The sequence below is a fragment of the Neomonachus schauinslandi genome, chromosome 9 (genome assembly GCF_002201575.2).
Source record: "Neomonachus schauinslandi chromosome 9, ASM220157v2, whole genome shotgun sequence".
NCBI lineage: Eukaryota > Metazoa > Chordata > Mammalia > Carnivora > Phocidae > Neomonachus > Neomonachus schauinslandi.
The window spans coordinates 24059225-24085323 of NC_058411.1; the positions used below are offsets into that span (position 1 = coordinate 24059225).

At 38.7% G+C, this 26099-nt stretch overlaps 1 protein-coding gene across 2 annotated transcripts in view; it reads left to right on the forward strand.

The window, feature by feature from the left end:
• The first annotated feature begins 941 nt into the window (after nucleotides 1-941).
• Nucleotides 942-26099, forward strand: part of SNW1 (SNW domain containing 1) — a 33341-nt gene continuing 8183 nt past the window's right edge. For both annotated transcript variants that reach the window (XM_021679603.2, XM_021679604.1), the window contains exons 1-9: nucleotides 942-987; nucleotides 5688-5841; nucleotides 9766-9927; nucleotides 19538-19633; nucleotides 19734-19840; nucleotides 20792-20896; nucleotides 22361-22430; nucleotides 23359-23424; nucleotides 25129-25245. In XM_021679603.2, the coding sequence (XP_021535278.1) occupies nucleotides 974-987; nucleotides 5688-5841; nucleotides 9766-9927; nucleotides 19538-19633; nucleotides 19734-19840; nucleotides 20792-20896; nucleotides 22361-22430; nucleotides 23359-23424; nucleotides 25129-25245 (891 nt within the window). In that variant the 5' untranslated portion in view covers nucleotides 942-973. The remainder of the gene's footprint in view (nucleotides 988-5687; nucleotides 5842-9765; nucleotides 9928-19537; nucleotides 19634-19733; nucleotides 19841-20791; nucleotides 20897-22360; nucleotides 22431-23358; nucleotides 23425-25128; nucleotides 25246-26099) is intronic.

A 26099-nucleotide genomic window follows, 5' to 3' on the forward strand; every position in this document is an offset into this window, starting at 1 on the left:
CTTTCTATATGTGTGCTATACTGCAACTAAAAGTTTGTATCTGCTCTTTATCATGGAAAATATCAAACGTGTTAGTATAATGAACATCCCTTTCCCCATTATCCAGCTTCAACAGTGATCAAAAACAGTTATTCTCATTTCATCTATACTCCACCTACTTCCCTCTCTTCAGTATTTGTAAGCAGATTTCATTTATCCTACCGGTTCATCGAGGATTATGTTTAACCCATAATCTACGTAAAACACGTAATATAAAACACGTACATACATAAAAACAGAACATAATACACAAAAGAAGTGTTGTAAAGGTAACTTACCAAGGATCATACAATACCTTCCCAGGAGAGTGTTTTGGGGGTGGGGTGTGTAGGTAGGAGACAGCGTTTAAAGAAAAGTTTCGAGTGTGAATGTTTTTAGAGCGTCCCCAAACTCTCGATTCGACAGTCTCACGATTTCCTATTGTTTTAAAACCCTGTCACCCTTTTATTTAACGTTGCCGTTCCTGGGATACTCTTGTATTGGGGATCCCTACAAGGAGAATGAGACTGACTGGGGAACAAAATAAGCAGCTTAAAAGGCATCTCACCTTCGTTATTTTGCCTAGGGAACCTATTCTGTCACACTGTACAAGGGATGCATCTGCCTTTCTTTTTTTTTTTTTTTAAGATTTTATTTATTTATTTGACAGAGAGAGAGAGGGAACACAAGCAGGGGGAGTGGGAGAGGGAGAAGCAGGCTTCCCACAGAGCAGGGAGCCCGTGCAACTGCCTTTCTTAACTGAAGCCCTTATCTCATAACCGCTCAGTCTGGTTAGGACAGAACCGAACTGTACTGTTGTTCAAAGAACTACAAATCCCAGAAGGCCTTTCGGCGGAGGCGCCTGCGCATCGCGAGCTCCTTCCTTTCCCCTCCCCATCAAGGGGAAAGACCCGCCCCGCGGTGCTGTCGCTCGCGCTGGAAGAAGCGGAAGAAGATGGCGCTCACCAGGTGGGTTGTTGATGGGGGTCCTCGATACGGAAGGGTCTGGGAGAACCCACCTTTTTCATTTCTCTGCCCACTGTCTCCGGGCGCTGACCTGGCTCGGGACACAGAGCGACGTCGGCTGCGACTACGGTTAGGCCCTGTTCCCGGCTTCCGGGGCGACTAGGCCTCACTGAAGCTGGGGTCTTTCCTGAGCAGTTTCCCGGGTTGAGTTCGTCCCCTCACTAGGGCCGAAAGCCTCGGCGTGGCGAATAGTTCTCCGGCCTCAGATGCCAAGGAGTCGCACGTGTTTTTCGCTTGAGCATCTTGGGGTTGTGGAGAGCGCTCCGTCTGGTCCACGGCTCGGGCGGACACGGCGGGGGTGTGGAGGGTAGTGGCTTATTTGAGCGAAGTGAAGCGGCGGGAGCCGACTGTCCGGCTTACCGCCGTTTGTCTGCCGAAGTCTCGCCTGTGCCCCGAAACAGGGATTCCTGAAAAAAAAGGGGCGCCGGCACTGAACAGAGATTTTTTTAAATTAGCCACTGGTGGTGGCCACTGTCTACTAATAATGCGCTGCTGCTCCGCACTTTTAACTTTGGACCTTAGAATTTCTTCCGTAGATAGAACCACCTCAGGTTTTTGCTGTTCCCAGTTGCCTTGGTAACCGCATGTAAAGTGGTCCCCGCCTTTGAGAAAAAGGTGCTTAACTGGGAGATTCCGAGGAGTTACATAACTCCTACTAGTCCGCGACCTTGTTGCCCCATCTAAGTAGAAAAACTTTCCCTGCGAATGAAGCAGGAAAAGTTGAGTTGTCAAAGATGGTTGTAAAGAAAGTAATCGTTTTAGGACATAAGCTTGAGCTCCCTAAACACACTTGATTCTCCTCACACTTATTTTTCCTGGCTGATGACAGTTAATCCCACAAAATGTTTTAATCAGAAAATTCTTGGGGGAATTAATTTTGGGTGCCTTGTTCTATCCTAGGGTTTGTGTGTATACAAAAAGAAATCTAACGGTCTTTGCAGGGAAGATGGGGTACAAGACATACAGATATGAAAGAGAATAACACAGAATGCTCACTTGTGTAATACTAACCTTAAGTGCAAAAGAATTAGATTAAATAAGTTGAATGGACTAGGGAGTTTTCTTTAGTAAATGTTACAAGCAGCAAACATTTGAGTGCAAAGATTACCAGAGTTATGAGGAAAGGTATTGTGGAAAAGGTGGAATTTGAAAAGGACACGGGAAAAATAACAGAGTTGTTGTGGGTATTGTGTGCTTAAAATTGCAGTGGTAGAGTGCAGTCTTTAAGTGGCTAGCCTTGAGGACTACATAGTTTTCTGATTTCGTTGAGTTCTGTTTGATTTGATTCCAGGTGAAATGTTATTTATCTCCAACATCTACCAAGGATTACTTAACAGCAGGGACTTGACATACTGATGTGTTACAGTATTGGTGTCACCAATTATTTTTACTAAAGATTTAAAGTCATACTGATTTAGTTCTCTAAATTCAAGTGTATTTGGGGTTATGTATCTAATAATATCACTTGCATTTAATATGCTTTATTTGGTGAAGGGGAAAGAGTAGACTAAGATGTCTCAACAGTGGCACTGTTGATGTTTTGGACTGGATAATTCATTCTGGTGTGGGGCTGTCCTATGTATAGTAAGATGTTTAGCAGCATCTTTGGCCTCTATCCATTAGATGCCAGTGGCACCCCTCCCCCGCCCCCTCTCCATTCCCTATCCCCAAGACTTGACTATCATAATGTCTCCAGACATTGTCAAATACCTACATTGTAGTTATTTTGCCCCCCAGTTGAGAACCACTGAGGTAGACTTCTGCTTGCGTATACAACCCACAGCCCACTATGTACTCCTTCCCCCTACCCTGCCACCACAGGAGTGTGCCTCTTTGTGGGAATGTCAACCTTTACAAGAAGCAGCACAGTTAAGACCCTCTGGAAGACTAGAGTATGTTCAGACCCTAATCCAGGCCAAGTTATCTGTTTACTGAATTGTCTAAACTCTTTGCTTTGGCAGGCTGCCTGCCTTTTGATCATATTGGTAACCAGTTCTTTCAGCAGAAGGTAAAGAAAAGAGAAAATAAATAAATATTTTGGCTTCTTTGTAACCATCTTTGTATCCCTCCTATGTATTAGATATACATGGTGTACTGAATATAACTATGGTAGAAGCCCAAAACTTTTGACTCCATTCATCCATCCATTCATTCCTCATTCAGTTAGTATTTGTCAAAGGTCTACCATGTTCCAGACACTATTCTAGTGCTGGTTTTACAGTATTAAATCAGTCTGGCAAACTCCTTTATTTTCAAAGTGCTTATATTCTAGGAGAGACAGACCATATTCGTGTGTGTGTGTGTGTGTGTGTGTGTAAACAAATCAGTAATGCAATTTCGGGGCACTTGAGTGGCTCAGTCGGTTAAGAGTCTGCCTTCTGGGCGCCTGGGTGGCTCAGTTGGTTAAGTGACTGCCTTCGGCTCAGGTCATGATCCTGGAGTCCCGGGATCGAGTCCCGCATCGGGCTCCCTGCTCGGCAGGGAGTCTGCTTCTGCCTCTGACCCTCCCCCCTCTCATGTGCTCTCTCTCTCTCATTCTCTCTGTCTCAAATAAATAAATAAAATCTTTAAAAAAAAAAAAAAAGAGTCTGCCTTCTGTTCAGGTCATGATCCTAGGGTCCTGGGGTAGGGTCCCACATCAGGCTTCTTGTGCAGCGAGGAGCCTGCTTCTCCCTCTGCCTGCCGCTCTCCCTGCTGTGCTTTCTCGCTCTCTCTTTCTGACAAATAAATAAATAAAATCTTTTAAAAAAATGCGATTTCAGGTAGTGATTACTAGGAATAAAATAAAGATAAAAGGACAGAGTGACTCAAAATGCGGGGCTGCCGTTTTGGATGAGGTGGTCAGAAAACAGCTGTGGGGAGGTATAATTGAGAAGAGACATGAATGCTAAGAAGGAAAGACTGAAAGACCTAGGATGGGGGCACCTGGCTGGTTCAGTCAGTAGAGCATGGGACTGTTGATCTTGGGGTTGTAAGTTCAAGCCCCATGTTGGGTGTAGAGATTACTTATTAAAATCTTTAAATATGAATGAATGAACTGGGGAAAAATTTTCTATAAAAGCACTATAGGAAAGAATGTTCTGAAATAGAATATTTTATGGCAGATGGAATAGCAAATGTGAAGATCTTGAGATGGCTGAAGGCATATAACATTGTAGTGACATAAAGATGGTGAGTGCAAAGGGCAGAGTGAATTTAGTTCTCCTGCAAACGTTTAAGTAGCCCTTGCTGTGAGCTAGACAATGCCTGGGGAGTTAGGGATAAAAGAAGCAGAAGGCCTGATTCCTGCAAGTTGCTTAGTCTAGTGAGAAAAAGAAAAGTAAATGAGTAGATGATTCTGATACAGTAAGATAGATATTATAGTAATGGTACATAGGGAGTCTTGTAGGAGCATGGATGGGGGCAACTAACCCAAACTGGGGGAGCTCCGAATAATCAAGTATGTATTGAACAGTATTTAGACACTGTGCCTGGGGTTCACAGATTTTCTCATTTAGTACTTAGAGCAACTCTGTGAGGTAGGTAGTCTTTCGATCTGTCTCTACAGATGAGAAGACAGAGGTTCAGAGAGGTAGGTAACTTATCTGGGTTACTACCTGGCATAGGTAGGATTTGAACTCTGGGCTCTTAACCATCACAGTACCTGACTCTCTAGACCGATTAGATCCCTCTTATGTATGTTGTCATAGCACTCTATACTTTTCCTTCATCATTTAACAGAATTTGTAATTATGGATTTGTATGAGGGATTGTCTCGCCTCTGCAAAACTGTAACCTGTCTTTCTCAGTTTATAGTCTTGCGTACCTAGCACAGTACCTGCACCCAAGTGATCAGTAAATATTTTGAATAAATAAGTTCTATTGTTTACTCAAATATGCTTACTAGCCAAGAATCACAAAGAAACCTTAACTTTTCCATTAAATGTATTATTCATTTATTGGGATCCTTTTGTGGTCTTTTGGGGTATCTCTATAATAATATTTATCATACTTCAAAGTTGCTAAGAATTGCTTGGTAGAAAGGTTGCTTTGATTAAAGAATAACAGACTACATCTTTAGAATTTCTGCTTTGAATCTTTGACCTCTTAACTTTTAAATTGCATTCTAAACTAGATACCTTTGGGAAAACACACTTAAATATGCAACTTGTATTTTCTTTTATCCACCTCTTTGTTACATTCAGTACTAATACTTATTTTTTTGTATTGACACTAAAATAGTTAAAAGTAAGAAGCATAAAAGTAAAGCAGTTAAAAATAAGGAGTATGAAAGTAGTAAAGACACTAAGGCAACCATATACTAGACAGTTGGCCCCTGGGTAATAGAGGATGCTTCCTTGCTTGTTACAAGAAAGCATAAAAACTCAATAGTTTATGGTTTATCTATTATATGAACTATCAATTTTTTATTCTGGGCACGATTTGCCTGCATCCTAGTCAAACGTTTTTTATTGTATGTCTCTGAGTACTTATTTCTTTTCAGACAAAATGACTGATATTTAACACTGCCGTAAATCATCAAAATGTTTGACCTTCTGCTCAAGGGAAAAAGTATTATAGTAAAATAGTCTCTGATGGCCAAATTGCAATGATCAAATGTAAGAATTTTTTTAAATTCTGACTTTTATTATCTTTGCTTATAGCTTTTTACCTGCACCTACTCAGCTATCTCAGGACCAGCTTGAGGCTGAAGAAAAGGCAAGATCCCAGAGATCACGACAGACCTCACTGGTCTCCTCCCGAAGAGAACCTCCCCCATATGGGTACCGGAAAGGCTGGATACCTCGGTTATTAGAGGTAAGTAATTTTGCTAACCCTTATAAAATAAATTTAAACCCTAGAACCTCTGCACATGAATACCAATATGCTAGAAATCCTGGTTGTGTGTTCGTAAGACGTGTACTCGCCTTAGGGCACTGATCTTTTTCTTCTGTCTTATTATCGCCACTTTGTGATCACAAGAGAATTATATCTGTTTATATCTCTTCTTATGTCCAACTATTAAACATGTACAAAAGAAACTAACATACCCTCTGTAAATCAGCAATTACTGCATATGGAAAATAATGGGAAAGTAACAGGAGAAAATGAAAGAATGAGTTCATGTTCGGGTGCCTTTCCCTCCCTTCTCCCTGAACGCACAATGCCACATAACCCTGCAGAGACAGCCTTCCTCCAGGGAAAACACCAGCAGCGTTTCTTTTTCTGATTTCCTTCCCGTTAAGTATAGTGGCAAGAGCACTGGCAAGTAGTTTAAAAGAATAAATAAAAATAAGTGTTTTTGCATCATACCTGTGCTTCTTACTGTTTGTGTGACCCTGGGCAGATCCTGACCTCCCTTCATCTGTTTTCTTGTCTTCAATTTGAGAATGTTTATATAGGTCTAATATACGGATTAGGTAAATTTTTTTAGAAGGTTTAAGAGAATTTGATGGTAGAATTGGAGGCAGTGAGGGAGAAAGAAGAAATCTGGAATGATTTTTTATATCTCTAGCTTGTTCCCAAAAAACAAACATCTTTGGCAGTACCTGTCCTCCTAGTTACTCTGTATCCTGTACTGCAGTTCAATACATATTCCTTTCCCTAATTCCAGGGAAGATTTCCCGTGCTTGACCATCTTTTTCATCTAGGGAGAAAAGCAAATATTTGAGACTTAACTATTTTGCTTCCCCGAGACCACTTCCTCTTTGATCAAGCCTTTTTCTTCTCCATCTCTCAATATTCCTTCTGACTCCTGCAAATTTCCTTCCTCCACTTCCCAAGGAATGTCCCTGCCCTACTAAAATTCTCTGTTCTTATACCATTCATTTTTGTACCCAGGTATTTTCGTTTTATCACTTTGTTACATTTTGTTCTTTTATGGTTGTGATTTTTACCTTACAAATGTGAAGGGCTCATGCCCTTACGTTTTTTTATATGCCTCCAAGTGGTGATCCTAGTGAACTAAGTATTCATTGGACTGAAATTTGTTGCTTTGCACCCAACAAGATGCCATCTGTATTCTCAGTCTCTCCCATGTTTAGGATTCCCCCTACCTACCAGAACACTCTATAGAGCCTAGAAGACAAACTCCCAACTAGATCATATCTTCTAAAAAATTTCCTTGTTTTTTTTCTCAGCTCTCCTCTAGACCTTATTAATTCTAATGTGTGAAGGCCAGTCTTACTAAAATTACTATGGGATTGTTGTTGTTGCTTTTGTTTTCACTGATAGTGTAATTTGTGCAAAATAGAAGATTATCAAGAGGTTATAATGCCCTCTTATCTGGGGCAGAAAGGTAGTGATTGGCATTATCGAAGAGAAGGGTAGTATGTCTCTTTGGAGGGATGCTAGATATTCTTTGTTTGCCTCTCAATAGATTATAAGGCAGGGGATGGCAGGCATCATTTTACATACAACAGAAATCTCATCCATATTTCCATTTCAGCATTATGACATTCAGGGACTATTAACTTCTTAAAATCTTACTTGACTAAAGGTTTCATATATCCTGGTGGAACAGAACAGTTTATTTGAAAATCAAACCAAAATGGCCAGCTAATCTGGAAATACTCTGAATGCTTTTGTAGGGGAGTGAACGTTCTATGCAGAAAGCATTTTGTTCTAGTTTTCAGAGTAAAAGCTATGATTTTCTGGTAAGCTTAATGACCGCATAATGCCACATCCACAGTTCTGAAGTGCTTATTATATTTCAAGAACCCCAGCAAATCTGAGCATGTGTCAGATTGATGGCCTGGGTACAGGTAGCATCTTTCTTGGGAATGCTTTAACAATTTTCTACCTAATTTATAAGAAAATGTCTCCCTTAGCTTTATTGTTTGTTTTTAAAAAGGTCAAAATTTTTCTTCAGCAAGTCAGCATATTGTACCTAGGAAATCACATGTCCAAGATCTAATGGAATATTTCTTGAAGGAGGAGGTCTTATAAAAGTTGTTATTTTAAGGGCGCCTGGGTGGTCAGTCAGTTAAGCTTCTGCCTTCAGCTCAGGTCATGATCCCAGGGTCCTGGGATGGAGCCCCACATTAGGCTCCTTGCTCAGCGGGGAGCCTACTTCTCCCTCTCCCTCTGACTGCCGCTCCCCCGCTTGGGGAGTCTCTCTCTGTCAAATAAATAAATAAAACCTTAAAAAAAAAGTTGTTGTTTCATAAAGTTTTTCCATCAAACCTCCTCTAAATGATTGATTTTAATATTTTTTCCTATCTTGTATGTAAGTGATGAATCACTGAATTCTACTCCTGAAACTAATATTGCACTGTATGTTAACTAGCTAGAATTTAAATAAAAATTTTAAAAAATATTTTTTTCCTGTCATTTTTTGGTAGTACTGACTTGCCCTTTTTTGAGCTAAAAGAAGGGAATTTTAGTTCAGTAGAAAATACAAAGTTTTTTGGAGTCAAAAGATCTGAGTTCAAATCCTGCATGTGCTAGCTATGACATCTTGGGAAAATCCCTTAACTTGGGCGCCTGGATGGCTCAGTCGTTAAGCGTCTGCCTTCAGTTCAGGTCATGATCCCAGGGTCCTGGGATCGAGTTCCACATCGGGCTCCCTGCTCAGTGGGGAGCCTGCTTTTCTCTCCCTCTCTCATTCCCACTGCTTGTGTTCCCTCTCTAGCTGTCTGTCTCTGTCAAATAAATAAATAAAATCTTAAAAAAAAAAAATCACTTAACTTTTCTAAACTTGAATTTTTTCCATATGAAAATATGAGATGTTGAAGAAATACAAGAATCAAATGAGTGTGGATTATATTTTGTGCATTATAATAAGGTCCTAAGCAAATATTACTAAATTTAACAAAATTATTTAAAAATTATATTTAATATTCCTTTGTGTATTGATGCGCTACTTTTTTTTTGTAATACTAAACTTCATCAACAGGCTTTACTTAGCTTGTTTTACTTTAGAAGTCATAGTCCTCTCTTCTAAATAATTGTATACAGTCACCATTAGAAAAATGGTGAACTCATTTCTCGAGCCTTCCTATTCTGTTTATTTGCTTCTTGTGGAACATGAATAAATACGTTATGAAAGTCTGGTTCCAAGAAAAAATTCTTTACACTTCTGCGCTATTATAGCTTGAATGGTTACTCACTAAGAAAATTATATATGCTAAAACTAAAAGTCATTTCCTTGTCCTAAACACTGTCCTTAATTTCTTAATATATATAAACATATAAAAATTTAGATTTGTTGCCATGGTTTAGAAGCCCTTTCATGATCTGGTGTTTGTCTACCCATGCAAGCTTATCACCTGTGTGTTTGCTCCTTTGTCCTCAGCAGGCTCCAGCCCCACATCGGGGCTTGTTTCCTAGACCCACATCCACTTGTTTCCTAGAACATTCCAAGCTCATTCTTGCAGCAGGGCCTTCACACTGTTTGCTCTGCCTAGAAAATGCTTCCCTCACATCTTCCTATGCCTGATTTCTCATTATTCAGGCTTTAGCTCATGTTACTTCTTCACAAAGGCCATCCCTGCCCTATTGAAAGTAGCCTCTGTTTGTAGTCCCATTATATTTTCAAGGCATTTATCACAAGCCAAAGATTAGGCTTTTTATATCTGTGCCCACTGGGATGTACACTGTACAAGACCAGGGACCTCTGTTTTCTTTATTGCTATATCTCTAGCATCTAGCATAACAACATCTGATAATTGTTGAATGAATGAATGAATCTTGAATCTGAAATTACAATTAAATATTCTTATTTTTCTTTTTAATACATAGGATTTTGGAGATGGAGGTGCTTTTCCAGAGATCCATGTGGCCCAGTATCCACTTGATATGGGGCGAAAGAAAAAAATGTCAAATGCACTGGCCATTCAGGTGGATGCTGAAGGAAAAATTAAATATGATGCAATTGCTCGGCAAGGACAGTCAAAAGACAAGGTAATCCTCTCAATGATAAATATCTTTTGAAGAGGTTTTTTGTTTGTTTGTTTTTGTTTTTTATTGTGTGTAAATGGTACATATCTGGCCATTTAGTTTTATTAAAAGTAGCAATGAGGGGCACCTGGGTGGCTTAGTCGGTTAAGCCTCCAACTCTTGATTTCAGCTCAGGTCATGATCTCAGGGATCTGGGATCAAGCCCCGTGTTGGACTCCACGCTCAATGGGGAGTCTGCTTGAGGATGCTCTCTCTCTCCCTCTCCCTCTGCCCCTCCCCTTGCTCGTGCGCTCTCGCGCTCTCTCAGAATTAAAAAAAAAAGTAGCAATGAAATATACTTAGGCTAACTGAAGATAGGACTTCATAACAATATGAACAATATATTATGACTTCATAATAGTAATGACTTTTTCCTTTGAAGTCTCCCAAATTGATGAAAACTTATATATACTTGGGGTTTTCATCTATTGAACATTTTATTTATTTTTTTTTTTTTAAAGATTTTATTTATTTATTTGAGACAGAGAGAATGAGAGAGAGAGAACACATGAGAGGGGATAGGGTCAGAGGACGAAGCAGACTCCCTGCCGAGCAGGGAGCCTGACGCGGGACTCGATCCAGGGACTCCAGGATCATGACCTGAGCCGAAGGCAGTCGCCCAACCAACTGAGCCACCCAGGCGCCCTCTATTGAACATTTTAAAAACAATTTGAAATTGTTAAGTTCTAATTATTTTAAGCTCTTTTATAGTACTAACAGTTTTTTTTTTTAAGATTTTTTATTTATGTACTTGACAGAGACACAGCGAGAGAGGGAACACAAGCAGGGGGAGTGTGAGAGGGAGAAGCAGGCTTCCTGAGGAGCGGGGAGCCTGATGCGGGGCTCGATCCCAGGACCCTGGGATCATGACCCGAGCTGAAGGCAGACGCTTAACAACTGAGCCACCCAGGCGCCCCATAGTACTAACAGTTTTTAAATGCTAGAAAATTGTTCAAAATCTACAATTCTAGCACCCCACAAAAAAAAAAAATTAGATATTTTTTTGTATAGTCTTCTGATTCTTTCTCGTGAACTTACAAAGTACTTACATAGATATTTAATTACTTAAACAGTTCATTTGAATTACACAAACTTTTTTCTCCCTTAAGTATAAGACTGGCACTTGCTATCCAGATTTATGATGGCCCTGCTTACAAAGTAATCCAAAGACCAAAAATAAAATTTACTTAAAATAATCTCATCACAGAGCAGCTATACTCAGAGTCAGGGAACTGTTTTTAAGAAGACCTAGTTTTTTCCCTTGTAAATAAGTGCTCCACATAAAGGTAAAGATATCTTTAGAATTGAAGATGTTGGGAAAAATACTTGAGAACCTTCAGTACCTGTCCTTTGTCTCGCTATCCTGGAAACATTTTCATTTTACCCTCTAAAATAGCACTAATGACAACCCATCCTCTGCTCCTGCATCAAGGTCCCTGAGTTCTTAGGGAAAACAGTTACACTGTCATGCAAATCTGTGTCTTGGGTTTCAACTGGGCTCCCTTGGTGTTCCTCCAACCTCTAACTCCTCCTCCTCTCCATCTCCTCTCAGCTTAACAGGTGACTAGGTGACATCTGTTTGCATATAAAGACTAGTGGAAGAAAATTGTCTGCTTTCTTTATCCTATGTGGCTTTCTGTCTTGACCTTTCCTTTTGTCTCTATAAGAAAGCTCTTGTATCTAAACCTAATCTTGCCAGATGTGCTGTAGTGTATCTTGGATCTCATTCCTTACCCTCTCCTTTACAGCCTCACTTTTTCTTTATTCTTCTTGTTAACCATGACTTTCACCTCCCCTCCTTTACTGGCTCCTTCCTGTGAGCTTTTAAATATGCTTGCTTTTCTCATCTCATCTTTTGTAAGAAAATTCTTCCCTGACTATCCTCAGGACTCTCTCTAGCTACCACCAAATTTCCACCTAGTTTTCTTCACTTGCCTTCAAGCTTTTTGCTTGTTATCTGTTCTCTCCACTTCTTCACTTTCTTTCATTCTTCATTTCACTGTAATAGAGCCTCACCTCAGCCAGTCTGCTGAGATAAACTCTGGCAAAAGTCTCTAGACTTTGTTTCTCACAACACCATCTCTTTGACTAATCTAATTTATTCCCTTGGCTAAAATTGCCACTTACTTTGGTGACTCTTGGATCTGTGTCTCCAGCCCAGTTTTCTCTCCTGGGCACTAGGTCCTTCTATCTTAGTGTCTGCAAGGGCAAAGCTATTAGATTTTCCCAAAGCACTGCTCATCAAACCCAAACCTAAGTGGATAATATTCCACTTAATCTACCTTCTCTATTCTCTAACTCAGCGACTTGAGTGATAACTTCTGATTGACTGTGCTTAAAGTCTGGGAGTTCTTTTTTCCCATTATTTTAATGATTTTTTAAAAAATACTCTAATAATAAGTTCTTACTGTAGAAGATATCAACAGTACGTAAGTATGTATATACAGTTCTGCCTACTTCTCCCACTTCACTTCCTAGAGGTAGGTACTGTTAATGATATACATCCTTCCAGATCTTTTTTATGGATTTAGATATTGATGTATACATATTCCCACTTTATATACAAACACACAAATATCTTTTTTTTACATGAATGAGATTTTAATATTCATAACTTTCATAGACTTGCTTTTTTTACTTAATATGTTTTAAAGATTTTTATAGTATATATAGGTCTGCTTTATTTTTTTTTTTTAAGATTTATTTATTTTAGGGAGAGAGTATGTGCACGGGGAGGGGGAGGGGCAGAGGGAGAGAGAGAATCTCAAGCAGACTCTGCACTGAGCATGGAGCCCAACACGGGGCTCAATCTCATGACCCTGAGATCATGACCTGAGCCAAAACCAAGAGTCAGAGGCTTAACCGACTGAGCCACCCAAGCGCCCTAGTCTGCTTTATTTTTAAAAGATCTATATATAATTCCATGGTGTGCTTAGGCCTGAATTTTTATTTTTAAGCATTGGTTGTTTCTTAAAAAAAAAAAAAGCATTGGTGGTTTCTAATTTTTTACTTTTCAGGCAGTACTGTATTCAAGATCCATGTACAAATACCTTTTTACACATGAATATTTGTGTAAAATAAATCCTTAGTGGACTTACTGGGTCAAAGGATATTCAGATGTCAGATGTGACACATAAAGCTATGTGTTCTCTAAAAAGACTTTGCTGAACACTCATTCCATTCCTTTGTGTTTCCCTTAGGCCCTCCATCTGTTTAGTCACCATGATTTATCTTCTTAACACTTCTCAAGTATATGCCCTTCTCTGCTACTTAATTCAGGCCCTTATCATTTCTTGCTTTATTTACCACAGCAGAGTCTGAACCCATCTCCTTGGCATTTGTTTTGCCTGCCTAGAAAAACAGATTCATCCTTGTTTATTTGTTTAGCTTTCTCTCTCTCTCTCTCTCCACACACACACACACACACACACACACACACACACACACAAGTGTGCATGCTTAAAATCTTTCCACGGCCTTTAAGGTAACCAGCCAAGCTCCTTATGGCACACTTGACCCCTTCCTTACCTTTCTAGCCTAGCCTCAACTCTCATGACCACAATACTGAAATCCAAAAGTAAAAAGTCCAGTTTTAGCCATTCTGTTTATTTTCAGTACAAAATAATCACCATTGTGCGTGGTTGTTAAAGAAGAAAAAACTTTCATGGCGCTCAGCTGGCTCAGTCGATGGAACATACACAACTGTTGATCTTGGGGTTGTGAGTTCGAGCCCCTACACTGGGTGTAGAGAGACTTAAACATTTTTTTAAATCTTTTAAAAAAAAAGAAGAAAAAGCTTTCAGGCATTTTCTGTAAAGATCTGCTGTGAGGAACTACTGGCAGCTTCCCTAATACGGCACGTTCTGTCTTACCATGGGAACTTCCTGGGCATGCCCTCCTGTGCATGGGAAAGCCCTCCCCCTATTCTTCGACTCATTTCTGTTGCTTTCAAATCGCAGCTCGCTCTTCACTGTTTCAGGGTACTCCTCCTAAGCTTCTTTGGCTAAATGTGGTTTCCTTTCTTCCTCCTCCCTATGTTTATCATAGCAGTCATCACCTTTTGCTGTACTTAACCTTTCACCACTATCTATGTCATTTGACTGTAATCTCCATGAGGACAGAGATTATATCTTTAGGATTCCTCTTTGGCACCTAACTTAGTGCTTGAGATTTTGGTACACAGACATTCATCAGTTATTATTGGAGAAGCGATAGCAGTTTTCATTGAATAACAGAAAACCACTTCTGAGCCAGTAGGGAAGCATAGTTGATTCCTGCAAAAGGAAAAATAGGTCCCTATACAGCAGGACATATACTGTAAATGTCCCCTGTGCCGTGGAGGCCTTCACTGGGCTTTAACTGCCTTTCTTTTGATACATCTCTTCTTCTTTGGAATAATCACTATTCTTTATTGGTATGTACTGCCTCTCCTCTCATTGGTTAGGAAAAAGCAAAACTTTAGGACTGTAGTTTGGTATTGGCAGGTTGATAATTTTGAATGACATACCATTTTAGCCCATTTTGCATTAAATTTCAAGATTGGAAACCACAAATTTTCTCTGATGCCCAGAGAATGTCTGAAAGTTTTTTTCATTCTCTAACATGTTGGTAATTATTTTGTTTTGAAAGTAGAGTAGAAATGTTAGAACTGTTTATTTTTAGATTTCTGTATTCTGGCTGAAAAGGTCTTTAAAGTAATATTCCTTTGTACACTGAAAGCTTTACATGTTTGTCTATAATGCAGCCACTACAGTTGAATCCAAAACTAGTAGTTTATAGAGGTACCACTCAGAGGTTCAACCCTGATTCTAACCCTAATCCTAATGGGGGAAGCTATGCATGTGTAGAGATAGGAGGTATATAGGAAATCTCTGTACCTTACTCTTAATTTTGCTGTGAACCTAAAACTGCTCTAAAAACATAAAGTCTTTAAACACACACACACACACACACAATGAAGATTTTTTAACAGAATGAGCAGGGCACTGAATGAATTGAGAAGAAAGATAGTGAATAGAGTGGCTACTTGGACTGTTCTAACATTGTTCCTGGTGGATGTATTTCCTTGCTGGACTTTATGCCCTGGAATATACATTTGAGCTTCTTACACAAATTTAATAAATATTTTAATTTTTTAAAAAGTGGATGGGTTAATGCATGAAGTTTTTGAATGCATTTAATAATTCAACATTAACTAAGTACATGTTGGCAAATGCATGTTGGAGGAGGGGACACTTCTTGATTGTTTGGGACTGTCTTGAACAGTGTATAATGTTTAGCATGACTGCCACTACCTATTAAATGCCTGTAGTGCCTTGGAGGAGGCAGCAATGCCCTGTTATAAAACCACTGATTTTCCTGTTTTAGAAGTAGGGATTGGCGACTAAATGTGGCTTTAAAATGGGGCTTTAAAAATTTATTATCATTCAGGAGGCTGATATTCAGGTCTTTGGCATAGGATGAAAATAGTTTATTGGATTATTGAATTTACATTATAGTGCAAAAATTTCTGATTTATATCAGAGGGATCTGGTTTTCTTCAGAAACCTGAGAGTTCTCACTGAAATATTAATAGTGAAAGGTCAAGAATGGTAAATGCTAGCCGTGGGTATAAGAGATTAAGAAAAAAGGCAAGATTGCAAGGGATAATATTCTAGGGCAAGTCTAAGGCCATAGATCTCTCTACATGTAAAATAAATACTGTATACACAAGACTTATACAAAATTGGTAGGGAAAAACATTTCTTGAATTAAATTTTGATGGAACTAAATCCTTTTTTCCCCCCCAATTGTGACTTGAGTGATAAATCTTGAAATAAAAAGCCTTGATGTTTACATTTTTCCTTCTGAAATAGTTCTATGGGAAATGTTACATACATGATAAAGAATGCCTTCAGCCCCTTCCTCCCCCCCAAAAAATAACTCCCAGCAGCTTTAAACTGACCCCAAGATAAATTGTATTTTGCCTTGTTCATATGATTTCACAAACAAGCTAAATCTAAAGATGGTGTTTCCTTTTTACCCCCCAAATTGGTGAATATATTGACAGATTTATCTTGTCAGGTCAGTCCAGTCCTTTGCCAGTTTTCAGTAATAAAAATAAAGTTTCACAGATGAGTTATTGCTTTATATCGTTCACACAGCTCATTTGTGCTCCTCATACCTTCTAGAGTATATTGTATTTTTTCAGATAACCCTCCCTAGGCCCTTTGCCTCCTGGGATATACTGAGTTTCTTCAGCACATTTGGTCTCAAGCAATAAAAATTTGGGGTTTTATGGTTAATTACCATGGAGGAATCTTGCTCTTCAGACGTCCTTCACTCAGCTTTGTGAGATGCTGGAATCTTATTGATGTTCACTTAAAGGGTTATTAACTTTGGAATACCCAAATAAGAAGCAGCAAATGGCTCTTGCATGCTAAATTAGTATTGAGACTTTATGTCGAGCATATATGACTACCAGGGAGCCATTTACTTAGAATCCCTTCCTGTAATGATTGCTGTGTAAAAGTAATTAACTCTTCATAGTCTAGATATTATTTTCTAGAGTATTGTTATGTAATTTTAAACTCATGTGGTACAGATTTTTCAATCTTGAAAAGAAATAAGGCTTTTGAGGTCAGTTACTAGCTGTATGATCTTAATGTACTGAGCCTCACTCTTGTCCCCAGAGTTGAGTTTTAGGTCCCTTCCAAATGGACACTGAGAGGATGGTGACACTAGCAGCTCACATATCAGTGGTCATGTTTTGTGGTAAACTGTCTACACTTTCTTTCCTGATCCTTTGTCTCATTCCTGAGAAAAACAAGCTAGAGATTTCTCTGTAGCCATGAGATATTTTTTTCTGGGAAATCCACAGATTATAGAGAACCTTCTGTAGGGCCTACAATATCATCACCTTTAGCATAGAATTGAGCATCTCTAAAATTCATATATTCATTCATTTGTACAGAAAATATTGACTTGAATGCCTCCTGTGGACCAGGCATTGTTACAGGCCCTGGAGATAACTTTAATGAATAAGAGATTCCTCATCAGGGCACCTGGGTGGCTCAGTTGGTTAAGCGACTGCCTTCGGCTCAGGTCATGATCCTGGAGTCCTGGGATCAAGTCCCGCATCGGGCTCCCTGCTCAGCAGGGAGTCTGCTTCCTCTGACCCTCCCCCCTCTCATGCTCTCTCTCACTCTCTCTCTCAAATAAATAAATAAAATCTTTAAAAAAAAAAAAAAAGAGATTCCTCATCAGTAACATAGGTATAATCATTGTACATACCTCAGGGTTGATAGAAAAGTTCAGGTAGTTAATATGTATAAAGCAAAAGAATAGTGGCACAGAATAAGTGCTTAATAAATTTTAGCTATTATTATTACTTTAATAGAGATACAAATAAACAAGTAAAATGGGAAATAATTTCATACTGTGAGCAATGCTTTGAAGACAGTACTCAAAGAGTGCTGTAACACAGTGATTGGGTGGGGAAGGGTTGCTTTAGCATGGTAGTCAAGACAGGCCTCATCAATGCATTCATGACCTTTGAACTGAGACTCAGAGCTTGAGAATTCACATGAAGAACTAGGAACAACACTTTTAAGGCCCAGAATTCCGGAGGGAAAGCATGTTGTGTTCAAAAAACAGGAAGAGCTAATGTGATTGAAGCATAATGAATGAGGAAGTGAGAGGTACAGGGGGAGATTAAAGCTGTAGGCAAAGCCAGGTCAGGTTGTATAGGCCAGGAAGTATTTTTTTTTTAAGATTTTATTTTATTTATTTGAGTGAGGGAGGGAGCACAAGAGGGGGTAGGGTCAGAGGGAGAAGCAGACTCCCTGCTGAGCAGGGAGCCCGATGGGGGACTCAATCCCAGGACTCTGGGATCATGACCTGAGCCGAAGGCAGTTGCCACCCAGGCGCCCAGCCAGGAGTTATTTTTTGCTCTGTTGTTTGGAATAAGAAATTAAGAATAGCCTGCATTTCCTTTAAGCCATTTTTTGGTAAAGATTTTTTTAATTTAATTATTTATTTATTTATTTATTTATTTATTTATGAGAGAGATTGAGAGTGGAAGCAGAGGGGGAGGCAAGCAGACTCCACACTGAGCATGGAGCCCCACGTGGGGATTGAATCTCACCACTCTGAGATCATGAAATGAACCGAAATCAAGAGTCGGATGCTTGAGGTGCCTGGGTGGCTCAGTCGTTAATCGTCTGCCTTCGGCTCAGGTCATGATCCCAGAGTCCTGGGATCAAGCCCTGCATCAGGCTCCCTGCTTAGCGGGGAGCCTGCTTCTCCCTCTCCCACTCCCCCTGCTTGTGTTCCCTCTCTCAATATATATCTCTCTGTCAAATAAATAAATAAAATCTTAAAAAAAAAAACTCAGATGCTTAATTGACTGAGCCACCCAGGCACCCCTCCTTTAAGCTATTTTTAAGGAATGTCATGGTAGAATGCAATTATTGATATAAGACTTTGGTTTATAGTAGTAATTCTTAAAGGTCTTAAGTACCTGGGAATTTGGTTTTCTTTCATATTCACTAGTTGTTCTTTATATGTGTATCAAAAATTCCCGACTCAAGCAGCAAAATCTAGAATGCTGTTTATTTGTTAAATTTCTAGTACCTCTGGGACACCTGGGTGGCTCAGTCAGTTAAGTGGCTACCTTCGGCCCGGGTTATGATCCCAGGGTCCTGGGATCAAGTCCCACATCGGGCTCCTTGCTCAGCAGGGAGCCTGCTTCTCCCTCTCTCTCCTTCTGCTTGTGCTCTCTCTGTCAAATAGATAAAATCTTTTAAAAAAAAAAAAATTTCCAGTACCTCTTTTTTTTCTGTAAAGTATGCCATGTAAGTTTTTATGAAAGTATTCAAAAAGTATAGATGGACACAAAAGTAAGTAATACTCTATCTGTTGGGGGCCTACCTACCACATCAGTGTCAGCTTCATAGAAACATGGTGAGCCCAGTAGAAATTATAGCCGTCCTAAATTTGGATAATGAGTATAAAATAAGTTGTGTATATAGAATATGTTTTGGTTTTCCTTTTTTTTCTTTTTCCCCACAGAAGAAAGTGTTCTGGGTTTTTTGACCATGGCACGTGTTCATTTTCTTAGTCTGTGAATAGAGTTGATGCCAGAAAAGACAAACATTATAAGTAGAGTGAGGTCAATGAAATTTTCCAGGCCCATTGAATTTGAAAATTATTTGGTAACCTGACTTAAATTCTGATGAGCTTGTAATCCAAGATAATGGTGCTATAGACAATTTATGTCATCATTAATTTCAAGTCTTAGCCTCAAAAATACGGATCACTGATGCATAAGATTTTGTTGGCGCAATTTATTTGGATACTGACTTGATTAGAAGATCTCAAATAATTTAAATGCATGAGGTCAAAGGAAAATTATTAACTTATATAGCCAGGGCAGTAATTTGTGTATATATTTTAAGCTTCCTTGGTTTTAAAATCTAAAAGACAAAATCTGTGTCCTAAATTTATAAGTGTGCTGACTTCTGAAATTATTTAATGAGGTTGCTTCTTTTCATTCTCTGCTTTTCTTGAGCCTGCTTGTGTTTGAACATTTTAGGTCATTTATAGCAAGTATACTGACCTGGTTCCCAAGGAAGTCATGAATGCAGATGACCCAGACCTGCAAAGACCTGATGAAGAAGCCATTAAAGAGGTAATAGGATATTGAGAGAGATATATATATAAGTATTTTAGATGACTTTCTACATCTTTATTAACTTTCAAACCACTCAATATGGTATTTCTTATTTCAGATAACAGAAAAGACAAGAGTAGCCTTAGAAAAATCTGTATCACAGAAGGTTGCTGCAGCCATGCCAGTTCGAGCTGCTGATAAACTGGCTCCTGCTCAATATATTCGGTATGATCTTGCCTGGAAGTCTTGGTTTCACGTCGGACTTGATTGGGATTGGGGGTCCTGGTATTCTTTCACTATCCTACTTAGTCACAGTTGAAAATGTAATTTTTTGAATAGTGACCTGAAGCCTATTGACTCTGTGCAGACTATTGAAAGCAGAATTTTTTAAAGATATCTACTTAGAAGATATTTAGCTATTAGGCTATTTTCAAAATATATTTTTTGTTTTTAGAAATTAATAATTACAGCATATGATCCAAACTGCAAATATTACTTATAGTTTCCCATTTGTATGTAATAGGCTTTATATAACATATATTTATATAATATTATGTCATAATTACTATATAATAGTAGTTATATAACATGTAATAATAGTATAATAACAGAATATTAGTAGTGTACTAATACCATTTATATAATAATAGGCATCTTTATAATACTTATACATTTTGAAGGATTTCATTCAACTAAATCCTTATGTAGAGAGATGATTCACATGTAGGTATTACAGGAAAAATCAGCTTATCGAGCTGCTACTATTATTTTTTCTCTGTTTTACAACCTATGATTAGTCAAGAACTACTAATTCTAAGCTGCCTGCTGAGAATATTATGGGGCGTTTCTTCTGCAAATGCAAACTTACAAAACAGGTACCATTTTCTAGACCTCTTATCTGTGAAATTGAACACCGTGCCTTCCATGGTGGAAAATGGCCAGGGATGGATTATTTGCAAACTGATATGACTCTAGTTTACATTTTGCTTACAACTCATTATTACTCTTAGTTCTCTTATTTCCATTGCTATCTGCTCTGCCTAAATATTTTTGCTACTTTCTATTAATACTTTATGAAAGGAATTGACAGTATAGTCTAGCTTAGAATTATAACAGAAGACAAATACCTATTGAGTTTGAACTAGTTATACCTTTAGTTTCATCTGCATTCTTCAGATACACACCATCTCAACAAGGAGTGGCTTTCAACTCTGGAGCTAAACAGAGAGTTATTCGGATGGTGGAAATGCAGAAAGATCCAATGGAGCCTCCAAGGTTCAAGTAAGTAGGTAGCCTCATGAGAATAAAACACCGTTTTGTTTTGTGTTTTTTGTTTTTTTAAGATTTTATTTATTCATTTGAGAGAGAGAGACAGAGCACAAGCAGGGGGAGAGGCAGAGGGAGAGGGAGAAGCAGACTCCATGCTGAGCTGGGAGCCTGACATGGGGTTCGATCCCAGGACCTAGAGATCATTACCTGAGCTGAAGGCAGAGGCTCGACCATCTGAGCCACCCAGGCGCCCCAATAAAACACTATTCTTAAAAAAGATATGAGAGGAGCAAAATATCCCAAATGTCTATCAGTAAGTGAGAGGATAAATTGTGGGACATTTATACATGGAATACTATTGATATTAAAATAATTGTTTTAATTAATTTAATAAAAAAGTAAACTTTTAATACATGAAATAACATGGATGAATCTCAAAATTATTATGTTGAGTGAAAGAAACCAGACAAAAACAAGTACATTCTATATGATTCCAATTATATAAAACTCTAGAAAATGAAAACTAATCTGTAGTTACAGGAGGTAGATCAATGCCTGTGGTGAAGGAGGGGAGGAGAGGGGGTGAGAGGAACAAGAAGGATAGGCAAGGACGTGCAGAAACTTGGAGGTGATGAGTATGTTCACTATCTTGATTGTGATGATAGGTTTCACAGGTGTATACTTGTGTCAGACTTAAACAGTACACTTAAATATGTATAGTTAATTGCATGTCAGTTGTACCTCAATAAAGCTGTTTTAAAAAAAAATGGGGCACCTGAGTGGCTGAGTCCGTAAAGCATCGAACTCTTGATTTTGGCTTAGGTCATGATCTCAGGGTCCCGGGATTGAGCCCCATGTCAGGCTCCACACTGGGCATGGAGCCTGCATAAGATTCTCTCTCTCCCTCTGCCCCTCCCCCCACTCCAAAAAAATAAAAGTAGGGGCACCTGCGTACTCATTCGGTTAAGCATCTGACTTTTGATTTCAGCTTAGCTCATGATCTCAGGATTGTGAGATCAAGCCCCACGTCAGACTTCACAGAGTGTGGAGCCTGCTTGAGGTTCTCTCTGTCCCTCTCCCACTCCCTCTCTTAAAAAATAAATAAATAAAGTAAAAGAAAAAGTAGGGGTACCTGGCTGGCTCAGTTGGTAGAGCATGTGAGTCTTGATCTTGGGGTCATGAGTTCAAGCCTGATGTTGGTTGTGGAGCCTACTTTAAAAAAAAAAGTATATTACCCTGTGAAATGATAATGATATTGTGGAGGTGAGGTGGGTAGTGATGATGACAAGGTTGGCTGTGATTTAACAGTTGTGGACGCTGAGTGACTGATATATGATAGATGAACATTCATTATAAACTCTATTTGTTTTTGTATATGTTTGAAGCTTTATAAATGGGAAGGGGAAACTTGAGACATATTAACCAAAATGGAAAAATGTCTAACACTCTCTGGTTGTGCTTTGATTTATCCTTCAGGATTAATAAGAAAATTCCCCGAGGACCACCTTCCCCTCCTGCACCTGTCATGCATTCTCCTAGCCGAAAGGTAATCTTTGCTGTAATCTAACATCTTTTTTTGTACTCATGATTATTAATTTTATAAGTAACCTCCCATAGAACAAAGTCTAGATGCCTATACAGGTACATTTTGCCATGCTTACTGTTTTTTTAATATGATTTTTAAGATCAAATAAGGACCCACTCAGGACTATAATGTGTAGTTCCAGAGTGCTTATGAGAATGTATGTAAAATGTTAGCTTTTAGTTTTCATGTTATTAGCCTGACCCCTGCTTTAAATGGAATGAACAGGGTCTGCTATTTGATAAGCAGGATATCATCATAGTTAGAGGAAGTGAGGGATTAATAGGCCTCTGATAATCTGAGTGGCATTTTTTAGGTCTGATTTATTATCCAACTGAAAGAACAAATTTTCATCTTAAAGAAGTCTTGTCACTTTATTTTTTAATAGACCAATTCTTTATTTTTTTAAAGATTTATTTACTTATTTTAGAGAGTGAATGCATGAGTAGGGCAAGGGGCAGAGGCAGAGAAAGAGGAAAAGAGAATCCCAAGCAGACCCTCCGCTGAGAGCGGAGCCCAATGCAGGGCTTGATCCTACGACCCTAAGATCATGACCTGAGCCAAAACCAAGAGTTATTAAACACTCAACTGACTAGGCCACCTAGGTGCCTCTCACATCACTTTAAATATGGAAAAATACTCACCAGCATTTATAATTGTCAAAAATAATTTGTAGAATATTTTCCATTTTTTATATTAAAGTTATTATTAGAATCCATGGTATGGGAACATAGTATATAGTGCTACCAAACAAATGGAATTTTGACCTTTGACTAAATCTATTCACATGTCAGTGTTTATTGAACTGTCTTTGAAGAGAACATTGTACATAGGTTTTTAGCTGGACTACAAATTGGAAAATGTCTCTTCTTCCATTCTTTTGTCCACTCAGATGACTGTGAAGGAGCAACAAGAATGGAAGATCCCTCCTTGTATTTCAAACTGGAAAAATGCAAAGGTAATTAAGTTTCATAAAATCAGTCTCCTACTATTAGAACCTACTGGGAAACAGGAAGGAGCTTTAGCCTCAGAAACTTTCATTAAATCCTCAGCATCTCACTTAGCTGAGTGTTTTCAAAAAGGAACACCCAACTTACGTGACTTTCTTTTTTTTAATGTAATAGAAACATAGTATTCCAGTCACATGAATACTGTGTAGATTCTTTTAGTGAATTGTAGTTATCAGAAGCATATAGAGAAAGGATAGGTAGAATAAAGTAACATATCCATGAATGATAGTATTCTTTAGAAAATTTAGAAATTGATAATCTAAAATCATTTCTTAAACCAGTTTAAATGATAATATGACAAAACAGAATAAATGTTTGGCTATATTCAGTGCTTTAATTTTTAAACATTTTTTTCTGTTTATAACAATATGTGCATAAGCTATTTAAATCCTTCATATCTCTAAGCACCAACGCTTCCAGGAGTCATGAAGTATCTGCAAAATAATGTGAAATGTATTTTCCTTCCTTTTTCTTTTTCTTTTTCATTTTATTTATTTGAGAGAGAGCGCGCACACAAGCAGGGGAGGAACAGAGGGAGATGGACAGACTCTGCCCTGAGTGCAGAGCCCAACACAGGGCTCGATCCCAGGACCCTGAGATCATGACCTGAGCTGAAACCAAGAGTCGGACACTTAACCAACTGAGTCACCCGGGCACCCCTGAAATATATTTTCTAATCACTATTGCCCCATTTCCCCCAAGTTGTGTTTCATAATTCTATTTTTGATGAGTGAAGAAGGCCACTTTAATTTGTAGATTAAATATAAATTATTTCCTAAAGAAAGTTATGCACTCATCCTATAACAAAAAAATTATTGGGTAGTCCATTTTGGCTTGATTAACGTATATGTAACTATGTGGTATCTTGAGCTGATTCTGTAACACTTCCCTGTATTAGCAGTAAAGACTATAGACAAGAGGTCAACATTTGGGAATATAGTCATAAATCTGGAAAAATATAGCTAAGCCTGAAATGTCCTGGATGTTCAAGCATATTCCTTGAGTTAGTGAAAATAGGGTGCAAAATTTCAGAACAGGAAGAATCTCAGTTGTCTATCAAATAACTTATCTTTTTTCCATTTACTAAAACTTAACAGTATTCTAAGAATCTGACAAGTCATTAAAATAGTACCACACATTAAACTACCTATATATTTTCTGGTTTTAGTGATTTGTTCCACTTTTGTATGACTGTTCTATTACTTGAGGAACAACTGCTTAGCTATTTGATAGTGATTTCCTTTTATTATAACTCACAATTATTAACATGAGAATATTTGCTCAGAGCTTGGGCTCTGACATCACACTGCCCAAGTTTAAATTTTAGCTCATCCATTTATTAACTGTGTGCCCTTGGGGACATTTATCTAAGCTCCCTACCTCAGCAGCAGCATCTGTGAAATGGAAACACATTGTTACCAGCCTTCCAGAGTTACTGTGAAGGTTAAATGGGACCGCAGATGGGAAGTGCTTTGAATTGGCCTCCACACGAAGTCGTCGGTGTTAGCTGCTGCTGTTGCATAATTGTGAAGAAAGATGTAAGAAGAAGAACTTCAGCTCAGTGGTGGTCAAAATGGACATATTTAAATCTAATTTTAAAGAATCTATTGCTGCTCTTTTATGACCGGTGTTTTCTGCCTGCTGTCACACAGGGGTATACAATTCCATTAGACAAACGTCTGGCTGCTGATGGAAGAGGCCTGCAGACAGTTCACATCAATGAGAACTTTGCCAAGCTGGCCGAAGCCCTCTATATTGCTGATCGGAAGGTTGGTCTCTTATAGTGAAAGGGTTTAATGCTCTTGATAATTTGTAAATCCATTTTTGGTTACCTAAGATACTGTTTGTTCATTCCACTTTAATTGACACATCACTGTAAATTTTAAGCCATTCAGCCTGATGGTTTGATTTACAGAAGACACTGCTGTTTCAGCTACAGTGCGAGGCTCGCACCTGTGGCACGTGTGCCAGAGACAGCATGTGCTGTTTGCAGCTCTGTACCTGGTCTCAGCCTTTGTAGACTTGTGCACACACCCTACCATTGGCGATCCAGCTTCCTCACGACATTCCAGAACGATGGTTCACTAGGCTAATCTCATTGTTATTTTTTTTTCCTTAAGATTTTATGTATTCATCTGACAGAGAGAGAGAGAGAGACGGGCAGAGGCAGAGGGAGAAGCAGACTCCCCGCTGAGCAGGGAGCCCTATGCAGGACTCGATCCCAGGACCCTGGGATCATGACCTGAGCCAAAGGCAGACGCTTAACCAGCTGAGCCTCCCAGGCGCCCCGATCTCATTTTTAAAGAGATGATTGACTGCAGTTTTTAGATTTCATTTTTTTTTTTCTGTTTTAAATACAGATGTCTCCCAAATGGTCGGTAGCATAGAAAGGCAAATAAACATTCTGATGAATGCTATAGGAAATGATAGTCATAATATTGGTTGTCTATTAATATTATGACATTAATATTATTAGTGTGTGTGACCTAGAAGTTCACATACATTATGGCATGCATATAGAACATAGAAAAATGTATCTCCTGCATCAGAGCAAGCACGCTTATAAAAATCTCTTGCTAAAGGCTTTATGTTAAATAGATTTGCTTGATTTTGAACACATAAC